The sequence below is a fragment of the Procambarus clarkii genome, chromosome 13 (assembly GCF_040958095.1).
Source record: "Procambarus clarkii isolate CNS0578487 chromosome 13, FALCON_Pclarkii_2.0, whole genome shotgun sequence".
Classification (NCBI taxonomy): domain Eukaryota; kingdom Metazoa; phylum Arthropoda; class Malacostraca; order Decapoda; family Cambaridae; genus Procambarus; species Procambarus clarkii.
The window spans coordinates 4,062,989-4,078,303 of record NC_091162.1 but is presented as its reverse complement, the minus strand read 5'-3'; the positions used below and the strand labels follow the sequence as shown (position 1 = coordinate 4,078,303).

The window sequence follows — 15,315 nt, the reverse complement described above, 5'->3', positions numbered from 1 at the left end:
AGATCTCGGGCACGACCGCTGAGGAAGCAGAGTCAGAAACCCAAGCCAGCAAGGAAAGAGATGGAACGTCTGCCAAATAGAAAAAATTCCCCAACGCGAGCAAGCTCGCCTGGAGATCGGAAACTACAGGCCCGACGCGAGACTCCAGAGAGGGAACACCGCGAGACCCTGAAAATGCCAACAGGCAAGGTAAGACAGGAAAACAGGAACCCAAACCTGGCAACAGGAAGGCCAAAAGACACAAACAAAACACACAAAGTGTAGGACAAAAGAAAGCAGAGGAACGAAGAAGGTAGGCAGCAAATGGGAACGAGGGGACAAGACCAACACCAAAAGCCGCTGGACTTGTCCCAACACGTCATTGGGAGACTGAAGATCCAAAGGGGACATGACCACCGCAAGCAAAATCCTCACAGGAAGCGACAGGGTAGAGAAATACAAGCCAAGGAACACATGGGGCACACGTAACTGGGGAAACATGTTGAACTGACTGCCCAAATGAGCCGTAGAAAATAGAGAAGAAGCATACTAGTGTCAGAGTAGGACACAACAGGAATGCAAGAGGAAGGGATGTGGCGGAGGCCAAACCCACACCCAGCGTCAAGTGCAGATAAAAGAGCCTAGAAGGCGCAAGAACCTCTACAGAAGTCGAATGACAGGCGAGAGGCAGGACTAAGAGCCAAAGCTCATCCCCAGCAAGCACAACTAGGTGAGGACAACTAGGGGAGTACAGAGAATCCAATGTACATGGAAAAGCTAAGCCTGGTACAGCAAGACCGGCAAGGAATGAGGGACCCAAAAAAATCATGGGAACAAAGAACCCAAAGAAGGAAAGCCCCAGGAAGACGGACGAAAGGGCCGAACAAAACGCCACAACCATACCCCATCACGCAACCACAGTATCAAAACTGCAGCAAAAACATCACCACATAACACCCTCGACATTAACATGGACCACATATCAGGCACCTCCACATTTGCACATTGGAACATGGTGGGGGTGGGGCCCCACAACTCAATCATGGGTGGACATGCATAGGAGAGGGACCGGATGGGCATAGTCAGGAGCCGCCTCGTATGGACCAAGAGGCCACCCGCAGTCACCTGTGTTCTGACGTTCGAATCGGGTGGTTAGAAACAAGAACTGCCACATATGGGCAAATAGGCCTGCTGCAGGCACACCTGTTTGTAGGTGCTATGTTCTCAAGTACGTATGTACTCCCATTCACACCCCAAAAAACCAGCTTTGGATGTAATGAAACGCCATTTTTTGGGTGAGTCCCGGAGGCTCCCAGGAGCTTACCAGGCTGATATGCTAATGTCAGACTTTGGCATCAGTCATGTGTACGGAGTTCTTATGGGCCTACCGGGGACCATGAGCCAGAACCTGGCCCCCTCATAGAGGCAAGGGGAGCAATGGCCCATAGAAACCCCTGTGTGGTTGGAAGCGTTCTATGTCTGCCATCGACCGGGTTAGGCACCCAGAAAGGTAGGCGTCCCAAAACAAAACCCTATTCTGGTGAAAATTGCAACCAAAAGCCGAACGAGTGGATAGAACTCCTCAAACAAAAACGAGCAAACTAGTATGACGTCATTCGTCGTCGCGTCGCTGTCTGCGCAGCCCCCCCCCCCCTCCCCGGGAAGGGGGAGCCCCAGACCTACCGCGCCGGCGATCCACACCCCAGTTCTGAGGCTGGATGTCAAAAGCACGCGAAAAAAATGCCGAACAGAGGGGAGGGAGGGAGGGATGCTGGGGAGCCTCCGGGACTCGCCCAGCAAATGGCGTTTCATTACATTCAACGTTGGTTTTCTGGGGGGAGGGGGGGAGCCCCTACGGCTCCCCGGAGCTAACTACTCACAGAGGAAAAGAATAGGGACTGACCATGAAGGTGGTCGCCTCACACTACTCAACCCGAAGTCGAGACAACAGGCCGCATCCGCTGACTCAAAGCAAACACAGGCCCGACTGGGCCCAGGAACGTATACAAGGTAACGAACAGCCAAGGAACTTGTTCGACCGCCAAAATCCCCATGCCCAAACGTCCTCCCAGGACACAGTACCAAAGACGACGGCAAGAGCCGCGAACTTGCGGACGTCATGGGCACAGAGATAGACCGCAGGCAGGAAAGCCTGAAGAACCCCGCGGACAACCTGGGAGACCCACACCCTCTAACAGGGGAGAGGAGAACCGGAGCAACCCAAATCGCGTCCATGGACCCTGAAGCTGTGGCGTGCCAACCACGGCGGAGAGCCGCAACCGGACAAAAACAAATGCACCCCCGGCCCAACCAACCAAGCATCAACAACCCAGGGACCCCTCTGAAAAGCAGCAGTCTCATTCTTCGCCAGAAAAGGCAGCAGACGACCAAACCGAACACCGCAAATGAAGGAGCAGAAAACCCCTACGTAGGAGAGCATGAAGCTCACCTACCTGACCCCCAGAGGCCAATGCCAACTGGAAAAGAGCTATCGAAAAACAAACCGGAACTGAAGGGGCCACAAGAAAACGAGAAGAAAAAAAAGATCACTGTCCAATGACCAGGACGGCTCAAGCGGCGCAAGAACAGGCCGGAGATGAAACAAGCACGAGACAGCTTACGAACAGCGCAGATGAAAGTCCAAAAGCAAGCCGAAGCGGCTCCGCCAGCGCCGCAGAAAACGAGGCGACAGTATGCGGCAAGTCAACGGCAACCAACCCCCAGCAGAAAAGTCAAGCCGACGCCAACAAACGCAGCCACCTAAGAAGGGACAGAAGGAAAAGGAAGGACCGCCAAAACACCCAATACTGCCGCCAAGAAGCACACAGGTGCTTCACCAACAACGAAGCCACCTGACCACCAACGGACGCGAGAACCCTGAGGCAGAACGTAATCAGCACTGCCAAGAGTCACCTGAGCCTAGGAAGAGATGGAGCCTCAGAAAGATCTCAAGTGCGACCACCAAGGAAGCAGAGCCGGAAGCCCAAGCCGGCAAGGAGGAGACGGAACGTCTGCTGAACAGAAAACTCCCCAACACGAGCAAGCTCGCCAGGGGATCGGAAACCACGGGTCCGGCGTGAGACACCAGAGAAGGGACATCGCAAGACCCTGAAAAAACCAACAGGCAGGGCAAGCCAGGAAAACAAGAAATCAAACCTGGCAACAAGAAGGCCAAAAGGCACAAACAAAACACCCAACAGTGTGAAGGAGGAAATGATAAAAAGACTAGCAGAAACGCCCCAGCACCAGTGGCCAGGGACAAGAGTGAAGCAGGAAGACGAGAGGAATGCATGAGGAAGGGACGTGGCGGAGGCCAACCCAACACCCAGCGACCAGTGCAGAGAAGAGCCCAATAGGCTCCGGAACTAGAACAGAAAGCAAATAATAGGCGAGGGGCGAGACGAAACGCCCAAGCTCATCCCCAGCCAGCACAACTAGGCGAGGACAACGAGGTTAGGACAGAGAATCCAAGGAACATAGAAAAAACCAGGCTCGGCACAGCAAGACCAGCAAGGAAGGAGGGCCCCAGAAAAGCAAGGGAACAAAAAACCCCAACAAGACAGGCGCCAGAAGGAGCATAGAAGGGCCAAACAAAACGCCACAACCATACCCCTACACACAGCGGCAGTATCGAAACCGCAGCAAAACGTCACCACACTTCCAAAGTGTGTTTGTACAAAATGAAATCTTTAGGGAACCAGATACAATAAAAATTCCAGAGAACAACATAGAGCACATAGAGGTGTCTAGAGACGAAGTGGAAAAAATGCTCAAGGAGCTAAGTAAGAACAAAGCAGTTGGTCCAGATGGAGTTTCACCATGGGTTCTGAGAGAATGTGCACCTGAGCTCAGCATTCCACTTCAACTGATTTTTCAGGCATCCCTGTGTATAGGAGCTGTAGCTGATGTGTGGAAAAAGGCTAACATAGTTCCAATCTACAAAAATGGAAACAGGGAAGACCCCCTTAATTATAGACCTGTATCATTGACAAGTGTAATAGTCAAAATATTGGAAAAAATAATTAAAACTAAATGGGTAGAACACTTGGAGGAAAACGATATAATATCAGACAGACAGTATGGTTTTCGATCTGGAAGATCCTGTGTAACGAACTTGCTCAGTTTTTATGATCGAGCCACAGAGATTTTACAGGAAAGAGATGGTTGGGTTGACTGCATCTATCTGGACCTAAAAAAGGCTTTCGACAGAGTTCCCCATAAGAGGTTGTTCTGGAAACTGGAACATATTGGAGGAGTGACAGGTAAGCTACTAACATGGATGAAAAATTTCCTAACTGACAGAAAAATGAGGGCCATAATCAGAGGCAAGGTATCGGATTGGAGGAATGTCACGAGTGGAGTACCTCAGGGTTCAGTTCTTGCACCGGTAATGTTCATTGTCTACATAAATGATCTACCAGTGGGAATACACAATTACATGAACATGTTTGCTGATGATGCTAAGATAATAGGGAAGATAAGAAACTTAGATGATTGTCATGCCCTTCAAGAAGACCTGGACAAAATAAGTATATGGAGCAACACTTGGCAAATGGAATTTAATGTGAATAAATGCCATGTTATGGAATGTGGAATAGGAGAACATAGACCCCACACAACCTATAAATTATGTGAGAAATCTTTAAAGAATTCTGATAAAGAAAAGGATCTAGGGGTGGTTTTAGATAGAAAAATGTCACCTGAGGACCACATTAAGAACATTGTGCGAGGAGCCTATACTACACTTTCTAACCTTAGAATTGCTTTTAAATACATGGATGGGGAAATACTAAAGAAATTGTTCACGACTTTTATTAGACCAAAGCTGGAATATGCAGCGGTTGTATGGTGCCCATATCTTAAGAAGCACATCAACAAACTGGAAAAGGTGCAACGACATGCTACTAAGTGGCTCCCAGAACTGAAGGACAAGAGCTACGAGGAGAGATTAGAGGCATTAAATATGCAAAAACTAGAAGATAGAAGAAAAAGAGGCGACATGATCACTACGTTCAAAATAGTAACAGGAATAGATAAAATTGATAGGGAAGAATTCCTGAGACTCGGAACTTCAAGAACAAGAGTTCATAGATTTAAACTAACGAAACAAAGCTGCCGGAGAAATATACGAAAATTCACTTTTGTAAACAGAGTGGTAGACGGTTGGAACAAGTTAAGTGAGAAGGTGGTGGAGGCCAAAACCGTCAGTAATTTCAAAGCGTTGTATGACAAAGAGTGCTGGGGAGACGGGACACCACGAGCGTAGCTCTCATCCTGTAACTACACTTAGGTAATTACACTCCCAGACGAAGTGACAGGGAAGATAAAGATAAACTGTAACACGAGTGGCACACAAGGGAACACAGGTGAAAACCAAGTACCCAACTGAGCCACAGGGACGTTAAAAGAAACGTGTGCAGTGTAACAGGATATCGACGGAACACATTAGGCAGCTCACACTTGAACTGACCCCATACGAATGGGGTCAGTGTTCAGGTCGAGTCACTCCCCGGCGAGGAGTGACTCGAACCCGATGACTCAAGTCACTTCTGGGGTGTGAGTTTTCAGTTGCATATATGCCTGGAGACCGTTCAGGCTTGTTCGTATTTGTGTTCCTCATGTGTGCCCCAAAGAAGGAGGTGATTTGATAAAATACCATGCACAAGATTACCAACAGAGTGCCGGCGGGGGGATGGGAATGAGCCTCGGCTACCATTCTCTTTTGTCTGGTCATGTTGGTCGAGTGGTTAAGGGATCCTGTACATCAGATGCATTACTTCTGGCAGTATGTATGTATGTATGTATGTATGTATGTATGTATGTATGTATGTATGTATGTGTGTGTGTGTGTGTACTCACCTAGTTGTGTTTGCGGGGGTTGAGCTCTGACTCTTTGGTCCCGCCTCTCAACCGTCAATCAACATGTGTACAGATTCCTGAGCCTATTGGGCTCTATCATATCTACACTTGAAACTGTGTATGGCGTCAGCCTCCACCACATCACTTCCTAATGCATTCCATTTGTCAACCACTCTGACACTAAAAAAGTTCTTTCTAATATCTCTGTGGCTCATTTGGGCGCTCAGTTTCCCCTGTATCCCCTTGTGCGTGTGCCCCTTGTGTTAAATAGCCTGTCTTTATCTACCCTATCAATTCCCTTGAGAATCTTGAATGTAGTGATCATGTCCCCCCTAGCTCTTCTGTCTTCCAGAGAAGTGAGGTTCAATTCCCGCAGTCTCTCCTTGTAGCTCATACCTCTCAGCTCAGGTACTAGTCTGGTGGCAAATCTTTGAACCTTTTCCAGTTTAGTCTTATCCTTGACTAGATATGGACACCATGCTGGGGCTGCATACTCCAGAATTGGCCTGACATATGTGGTATACAAAGTTCTGAATGATTCTTTACACAAATTTCTGAATGCCGTTCGTATGTTGGCCAGCCTGGCATATGCCGCTGATGTTATCCTCTTGATATGTGCTGCAGGAGACAGGTCTGGCGTGATATCAACTCCCAAGTCTTTTTCTTTCTCTGACTCCTGAAGGATTTCCTCTCCCAGATGATACCTTGTATTTGGCCTCCTGCTCCCTACACCTATCTTCATTACATTACATTTGGTTGGCTTGAACTCTAATAACCACTTGTTCGACCATTCCTTCAGTTTGTCTAGGTCTTCTTGAAGCCTCAAACAGTCCTCTTCTGTCTTAATCCTTCTCATAATTTTGGCATCATCAGCAAACATTGAGAGAAATGAATCTATACCCTCCGGGAGATCATTTACATATATCAGAAACAAGATAGGACCGAGTACAGAGCCCTGTGGGACTCCACTGGTGACTTCACGCCAATCAGAGGTCTCACCCCTCACCGTAACTCTCTGCTTCCTATTGCTTAGGTACTCCCTTATCCACTGGAGCACCTTACCAGCTACACCTGCCTGTCTCTCCAGCTTATGTACCAGCCTCTTATGTGGTACTGTGTCAAAGGCTTTCCGACAATCCAAGAAAATGCAGTCCGCCCAGCCTTCTCTTTCTTGCTTAATCTGTGTCACCTGGTCAGAGAATTCTAATAAGCCAGTCAGGCAAGATTTACCCTCCCTGAACCCATGTTGTCGATTTGTCACGAAGTCCCTTCTCTCCAGATGTGCTACCAGGTTTTTTCTCACGATCTTCTCCATCACCCTGCATGGTATACAAGTCAAGGATAGTGGCCTGTAGTTCAGTGCCTCTTGCCTGCCGCCCTTTTTGTATATTGGGACCACATTCGCCGTCTTCCATATTTCTGGTAGGTCTCCTGTCTCCAGTGACCTACTATACACTATGGAGAGTGGCAAGCAAAATGCCTCTGCACACTCTTTCAGTACCCATGGCGAGATCCCGTCTGGACCAACAGCCTTTCTAACATCCAGATCCAGCAGGTATCTCTTGACCTCCTCTCTCGTAATTTCAAACTCTTCCAAGGCCGCCTGGTTTACGTCCCTTTCTCCTAGCACAGTGACCTCACCTTGTTCTGTTGTGAAGACCTCTTGGAACCTCTTGTTGAGTTCATCACACACCTCTTTGTCATTCTCTGTATACCTGTCCTCGCCTGTTCTAAGTTTCACTACCTGTTCTTTCACTGTTGTTTTCCTTCTGATGTGACTGTGGAGTAGCTTTGGTTCGGTCTTGGCTTTGTTTGCTATATCATTTTCATAACTTTTCTCTGCTTCTCTTCTCACCCTGACATACCCATTCCTGGTTCTCTGGTATCTCTCTCTGCTTTCTGGTGTTCTGTTATTCCGGAAGTTCCTCCATGCCCTTTTGTTCAGTTTCTTTGCTTCCATACATGCCCTATTATACCATGGATTCTTCTTTTGTTTCTCGGATTTTTCCTTTTGGGCCGGGATGTATCTGCTTACAGCCTCCTGACAGTTTTGGGTGACATAGTCCATCATATCTTGTACAGACTTAGATCTGAGGACTGTGTCCCAAGGTATTTCCCTTAGGAAGCTTCTCATCTCTTCATAATTTCCCTTTCGGTATGCCAGCCTTTTGTTTCCTAGTTCTTTTCCGGGGGGGATAATTCCAAGCTCTACCAGGTACTCAAAGTTCAATACACTGTGATCACTCATTCCCAAGGGTGCTTCCATCTTGACTTCCCTTATATCCCACTCATTTAGGGTAAATATCAGATCAAGCATTGCTGGTTCATCCTCTCCTCTCATTCTTGTTGGATCCTTGATGTGCTGGCTTAGAAAGTTTCTTGTTGCCACATCCAGCAGCTTAGCTCTCCATGTTTCTGGTCCTCCATGCGGGTCTCTGTTCTCCCAATCTATCTTCCCATGGTTGAAGTCTCCTATGATTAGTAGTCCAAATCCATTCCTGCTAGCAACAGAAGCTGCTCTCTCTATTATGTTAATGGTGGCCATATTGTTTCTATCATATTCCTGTCTGGGTCTTCTGTCATTTGGTGATGGATTATATATGACTACGACTATATTTTTTTGCCCTCCAGTTGTTATTGTTCCTATTATGTAGTCACTGAAACCTTCACATCCCTGAACAACCAACTCCTCAAAATCCCAGCCTTTTCTTACCAGCAGAGCTACACCACCACCACCTCTTCCTTCTCTCTCTTTCCTCATAACATAATAGTCCTGTGGGAACACTGCATTTGTTATTGTTTTCGTCAGCTTTGTTTCTGTGAGAGCTATTATGTCTGGGTTTTCCTCTAGTACCCATTCTCCAAGTTCATTTGCCTTATTTGTAATACCATCTATGTTAGTGTACATTGCCTTGAGGCTCACTTTCTTCTGTCCCTTCTCAAATCTCCTCCTTGGTGAATGTTCTGCTGGTGGAGGAAGCTGTGCCATGGGTGTGAGGATTTGTGAGGTGGATGCCAGGGTTGCAGAGGATACTGGGATGAGGGGTGGGGGGTCAAGTGAAGGGGAAAGGACAGGAAGGGTATGGGGTGAACGGGGCGGGAGGGCAGGAAGGAAAGGGGGGTTTTCTATGCAGAGGAGGGTGGTGGGGTTGCCCTCCCCGCTCGTGTTACTGGGTAGCTGGTTGTGGGTTCCCCCCTCGCCTCTGGGGGTGATGTGTTGGGAGCTGTGGTTTCCTGGTTTTCCCCTCTCACCCCGCGCTTCTTCCTTGCTTCTGCCGCCATGGCCCTCTCCTCCCTCGTCATGTCCCTCTGGAGGAATACTTTTTTGAATTCTCCCACATGTTGCAGGTGGCTTTTCTTTGTTAGAATCGTGTCCTTTGTGTTCTCGTTTGAAAACACTATCTTTAACACACGGTCTCGGTCTTTTTTGTACCAGCCTAACCTGAAAACCTTCTCAATGCTATGCTCAGCCCCTTCCATGTCTAGTGCCTTCAGTATTTCATTCACTGCTGCTTTGTCCTTATCATTCCACTCTTTCCTATTAGAGCCTTCCTGCTCTTTAATACCTACAGCTACCACTGCTCTTTTCCTTTCCAGCAGCTGGGTAGTGGAGCGTGCCACTTCCTGTGAGGTGGCTGCTTTCATGGCTACCTCCATCACTGCAGACATTCCTTTAGAGTTGTTTTTTTTAGCATTTCTGCAAATGTTGCTTTTAATGTGGCATTCTCTTCCAAAGTACTATTACCACTACCTCCCTGGGTGGTTATCTGAGTCCCAGCATCGATATTGTTCTCTTTGAGGGCTCTAATCTCCTCTTTTGCTGCTGTCAGCTCTCTTTTTAGGTTGCTGATTTCAATCTTCATTTCCTGCATCATTTACTGCATATGTATGTAATTACCTAAGTGTAATTACCTCCCGTCTTCCCAGCACTCTTTGTCATATAACGCTTTGAAACTACTGACGGTCTTGGCCTCCACCACCTTCTCCCCTAACTTGTTCCAACCGTCTACCACTCTGTTTGCGAAAGTGAATTTTCTTATATTTCTTCGGCATCTGTGTTTAGCTAGTTTGTATCTATGACCTCTTGTTCTTAACGTTCCAGGTCTCAAGAAATCTTCCCTATCGATTTTATCAATTCCTGTTACTATTTTGTATGTAGTGATCATATCACCTCTTTTTCTTCTGTCTTCTAGTTTTGGCATATTTAATGCCTCTAACCTCTCCTCGTAGCTCTTGCCCTTCAATTCTGGGAGCCACTTAGTAGCATGTCTTTGCACCTTTTCCAGTTTGTTGATGTGCTTCTTAAGATATGGGCACCACACAACTGCTGCATATTCTAGCTTTGGCCTAACAAAAGTCGTGAACAATTTCTTTAGTATATCGCCATCCATGTATTTAAAAGCAATTCTGAAGTTAGAAAGCGTGGCATAGGCTCCTCGCACAATATTCTTTATGTGGTCCTCAGGTGATAGTTTTCTATCTAGAACCACCCCTAGATCTCTTTCTTTATCAGAATTCTTTAAAGATTTCTCACATAATATATAGGTTGTGTGGGGTCTATGTTCTCCTATTCCACATTCCATAACATGGCATTTATTAACATTAAATTCCATTTGCCAAGTGGCGCTCCATGTACTTATTTTGTCCAGGTCTTCTTGAAGGGCATGACAATCATCTAAGTTTCTTATCCTTCCTATTATCTTAGCATCATCAGCAAACATGTTCATATAATTCTTTATACCAACTGGTAGATCATTTATGTAGACAATAAACATCACTGGTGCAAGAACTGAACCCTGAGGTACTCCACTTGTGACATTTCTCCAGTCCGATACATTGCCTCTGATCACAGCCCTCATTTTTCTATCAGTCAGAAAATTTTTCATCCATGATAGAAGCTTACCTGTCACCCCTCCAATATTTTCCAGTTTCCAGAACAACCTCTTATGTGGAACTCTGTCGAAAGCCTTTTTTAGGTCCAGATAGATGCAATCAACCCAACCATCTCTTTCCTGTAATATCTCTGTGGCTCGATCATAGAAACTGAGTAAATTCGATACACAGGATCTTCCAGATCGAAAACCATACTGTCTGTCTGATATTATATCATTTCTCTCCAGGTGTTCTACCCATTTAGTTTTGATTAGTTTTTCCAATATTTTGACTATTACACTTGTCAATGATACAGGTCTATAATTAAGGGGGTCTTCCCTGCTGCCACTTTTGTACATTGGAATTATGTTAGCCTTTTTCCACGCATCAGCTACAGCTCCTGTACACAGGGATGCCTGAAAAATCAGTTGAAGTGGAATGCTGAGCTCAGGTGCACATTCTCTCAGAACCCATGGTGAAACTCCATCTGGACCAACTGCTTTGTTCTTACTTAGCTCCTTGAGCATTTTTTCCACTTCGTCTCTGGACGCCTCTATGTGCTCTATGTTGTTCTCTGGAATTCTTATTGTGTCTGGTTCCCTAAAGATTTCATTTTGTACAAACACACTTTGGAACTTTTCGTTTAGTGTTTCACACATTTCCTTTTCATCTTCCGTGAATCTATTTCCCATTTTCAACCTCTGAATATTATCCTTTACCTGCAATTTGTTGTTTATGAATTTATAGAATAGACCTGGTTCTGTTTTACATTTGTCTGCAATACCTTTTTCAAAATTTCTTTCTGCCTCTCTCCTCACTGCTGTGTAGTTGTTTCTCGCATCTTTGTATCGCTGGTATGTTTGGGGTGATGTGTTTGTGTGTGATGTGGAAGGCTAATAAAAAAGCATGGGTGACTAGGCTTATTTTTTCGGAGTGGGTGAATGAAGTGCTGTGCCCTGCCATAGAAAAATATCTGCAGGTGAAACATTTGCCACTCAAAGCCGTGCTTCTCCTCGACAATGCTCCTGCTCATCCTCCAGGCTTGGAAGATGATTTGTTGCCCAGATACAATAAATTCCTCACAGTTAAATTCCTTCCTCCTAACACCACTCCTCTAATTCAGCCTATGGACCAGAAAATCATAGCGAATTTTAAGAAACGTTATGAAAGGGCACTTTTCCGGAAATGTTTTGAAGTGACTGAAGCCACACAACTCACCCTCAAAGAGTTCTGGAAACACCATTTTAACATTTGTAGTGCTTTAAAACTCGTTGACAAAGCCTGGCAAGAAGTGACTCAAAGAACCCTGATCTCTGGCTGGAGAAAATTGTGGCCTGAAAGTGTGAGAGAACTAGACTTTGAGGGGTTTGAGCCTGGAAATGATGCGCCTACTGTTGAGGAAATAGTTACTCTAGGCCAGCAAATGGGCTTGGAATTGGATGGTGATGATGTGGAGGAGTTGGTGGAAGAATACAACGAAGAACTGACCACCGAAAAACTCCAAGCCCTTCAACAGGAACAGCAAGACAACGCAGCGGATGATTCTACAGTGGAAGAGGAGGAGGCAGTAGCGAATGTCCCTTCTGCAGTAATTAAGAAGGTGTGTCAGATGTGGGAAGAGATTCAAATAATTGTTGAAAAGACTCACCCAGAGAAAGCTGTAGTAGGCCGTTGTCTTAATCTTTTCAATGACAATGTGATGCCTTACTACAGAGAGAGCTTGCGAAGAAGGGAAAAGCAAGCTTCCATGGACAGATTTGTGGTGAGGAAATCGAGCAGTGAGCCTCAACCAGGACCTAGTGGCACTCAGATAAAACGTCCCAGGGAGAGCACACCAGAAAGGGCCTCACTGCCTGATGTGATAATGGAAGGGGACTCCCCTTCCAAACAGTAACTCCTCTCCTCTCCTCACCATCTTCCATATGCCTACAGCATTCAACAGCAAGGTAAGTAATAACTTGAACATAGTTTTGTAGGTTTATTTAGATGAATTAGGTATAAAAATTTAGTTTGATGTGGGGTTTTTGGGGTAGTCAGGAACGGATTAATTCATTTCCCATTATTTCTTATGGGGAAATTAGCTTCGGAATACGAGCCGTCTCCAGGAACGCATTAAACTCTTAAACTGAGGTATGCCTGTAACTTTATCTGGTCACGATTTTGGCCGTATAAGGGTGTTTTCCGGATGTTCGAATCCCATATAATCGAGTGGTTACAGAATATATATAAATAATATTATATTACATATATAATATATATATATATAATATATATATATATATATATATATATATATATATATATATATATATATATATATATATATATATATATATATATATATATATATATATAAATAAACACATAAAAGAAAAAGACAAGCCACCGACTGGAGGCAGAGAGCACTGCGCCGGTTTTGACTAATAAGGCACCGAGAGAGCACAAAAACTACACCAAAATACCAACCTCGACAACAAAAATCAAGGCCCCAGCATGAACACAACTCATGCCAAGACCCAAAAATAGCAGCCTGCAAGCCAGGAAGACCCCAGAACACCAGAAGGCAGTACCGGGTCACACACGAGTTAAGTAAAAGCCTCCTGATCCCCCAAAGGGGGCCCAAGAGGAAGAAACCTCCGGAACAAAACCAAAGAACCCAAAGGAACCTGGAATCTAACTCGGGGAGCCCAAACCATCACATTTGCTGGAGGAAATACACCACAGAAAGGGCAGAGCACAGCACCCAGACAAAACCCCCCAGTGAAACGGCCAAATCGGATCGAAAACTGAGGGACACAGTGTGGGAGCAGGCATAAACAGACAGGGACACTGAGCCCAAACTCCAGGGCCCAGACCCAAACAGACAGAAACTGCAAAAACTCACAGCCCTGGGAACCCGCAACAGAGGCCCTGGGGCAAAGCTGTCCTCAACGCACCTCTTCACTTAAAGAAAAAGAAGAGTCCAGGGGAAAGGCAGTAAAGAAAGGGCCGCTGGTAAGACCCAGAAGCCTCAGCAGGAGGAACAGGTTTGAAAACCTCTGTCCCCAACCCGAACGGGGCAGCCCTGAAGCCCCCCCGAGTCTCGGAACCAGCTAAACCCCGCCCCAGATCCCGAAACCAGCAGACAGTCAGGAGCCTGGAACAGGGAGGGGAAAGGGGAGAACAACACCGAACCAAAACGGGGCGGCCCCGGGGCATCCAAGTGGGAAACCAACCTAGCGCATTGCAGCAACCTAAACCGAGCATGCAACGCGGATGCCGCCTGCACTCTCAACAGTGAGGACATCAGAAGAGTACTGGAGAACAAGCAGAGAGCACATCTTTCAAGACTCTGGGTCTAGGTGTCAGTGACCCAACAGGCAGCATGACAGAGGTAAAAGAGGCAACTGTCACCCTGAGACAAAGGCACGGCAACCAACGAACCGCACAAGACGGGTTGGAACCCGAAAGACACACCCACTGGTCCACCGAGCCCCGACAGGGTTTTTCAGGGCCCATAGGGTGACAACTACAAGGAAGCCCGGGCAAGGTGTCGCTAACCGGTTAACACCCAGAGCTAACAAGGGGTAGATGATAACACTGAAATCCCTGCGACGTGTACAATCATGGGGGCCTAGCAGAGAGCCACCAAACAATACAAGCAGAACTACAGCCACACCAGGCAGACCCCTACCAGGCGAATGAAAATAAAGAGAGAAGTAAAACCCCGCAAAAGTACACCGTCCCCAGTGGTAACAGGAACTGGTCGCCACATAGGTAGCAAGCAGGTCACGCAATACCTTGATGCCCTAACCAGCATGGCACCACTTGCTACCCAAGGCCAAACAAGGGCCCCAAGCCCCAGCTGGCCCCAAGGGCGAGGCAAATGCCGAGCAGCAAGAACCCCTACGGGAAGAGGTTCCCCAAACACCCCAGGGAAGATAATCCTGTCACAGGGTCAGTACTCACAGGGTGCTTAGGAAAGGAAGCCCCTAAGCGCATGCAGCCTTAGGGAGCAACACTGGAAGAATGTTTAATGGTTATAATACCTTGACAATAATGTGAAAACTTAGACAAAAATATTCTGTACACATACCATAGCTATAAACAAAAAATAAAATTAATGTGTAACCTGAATATAAAGGTGTATTCCTAAACTACTGTCCAGTGCAACCAACTTTGCAGTACTTACCTTAAGGTGAGCTAGTCTGTCCATATAATCATCAAACGTGGCACCAACCGTTCTTCTTAACCACTGGAAAGTATCTTCTACATTCCACTTGACTATTTTTCGACTTTCTTGACTCGCATTACGACTAGAAAAAAACAAATACTGTTTTACAATATTTATTTCTGGACAAGTGATATATGGCCAATAGATACATGATAATGTGGCTTTATGATATGGTATAATAGAGGGGGGGGCACCCGGCTGGTCCCGGGTCTCTCTCCCCTTTGCCTTCTCCCATACTCCCCCCCTCCCTCTCTCATCTCTTTCACCCCATCCCCATCTCATCTCTCTCCTCCCCCTCTCATCTCTCTCCCTATTCCCCCTCTCATCCCTTTCCCTATCCCACCCTTGCCCCTAGATCCCCCATCTCCACCTTTTCCCCTCAACATCCCAAC

General features: G+C 46.5%; 1 protein-coding gene across 1 annotated transcript in view; it reads right to left on the bottom strand.

Moving 5' to 3' along the window:
- Nucleotides 1-15,026, bottom strand: part of LOC123750645 (mRNA (2'-O-methyladenosine-N(6)-)-methyltransferase) — a 221,183-nt gene extending 206,157 nt beyond the window's left edge. The window contains exon 1 of the mRNA XM_069323555.1: nucleotides 14,882-15,026. Coding sequence (XP_069179656.1) covers nucleotides 14,882-14,905 — 24 coding nt within the window. The 5' untranslated portion in view covers nucleotides 14,906-15,026. The remainder of the gene's footprint in view (nucleotides 1-14,881) is intronic.
- Nucleotides 15,027-15,315: the final 289 nt, after the last annotated feature.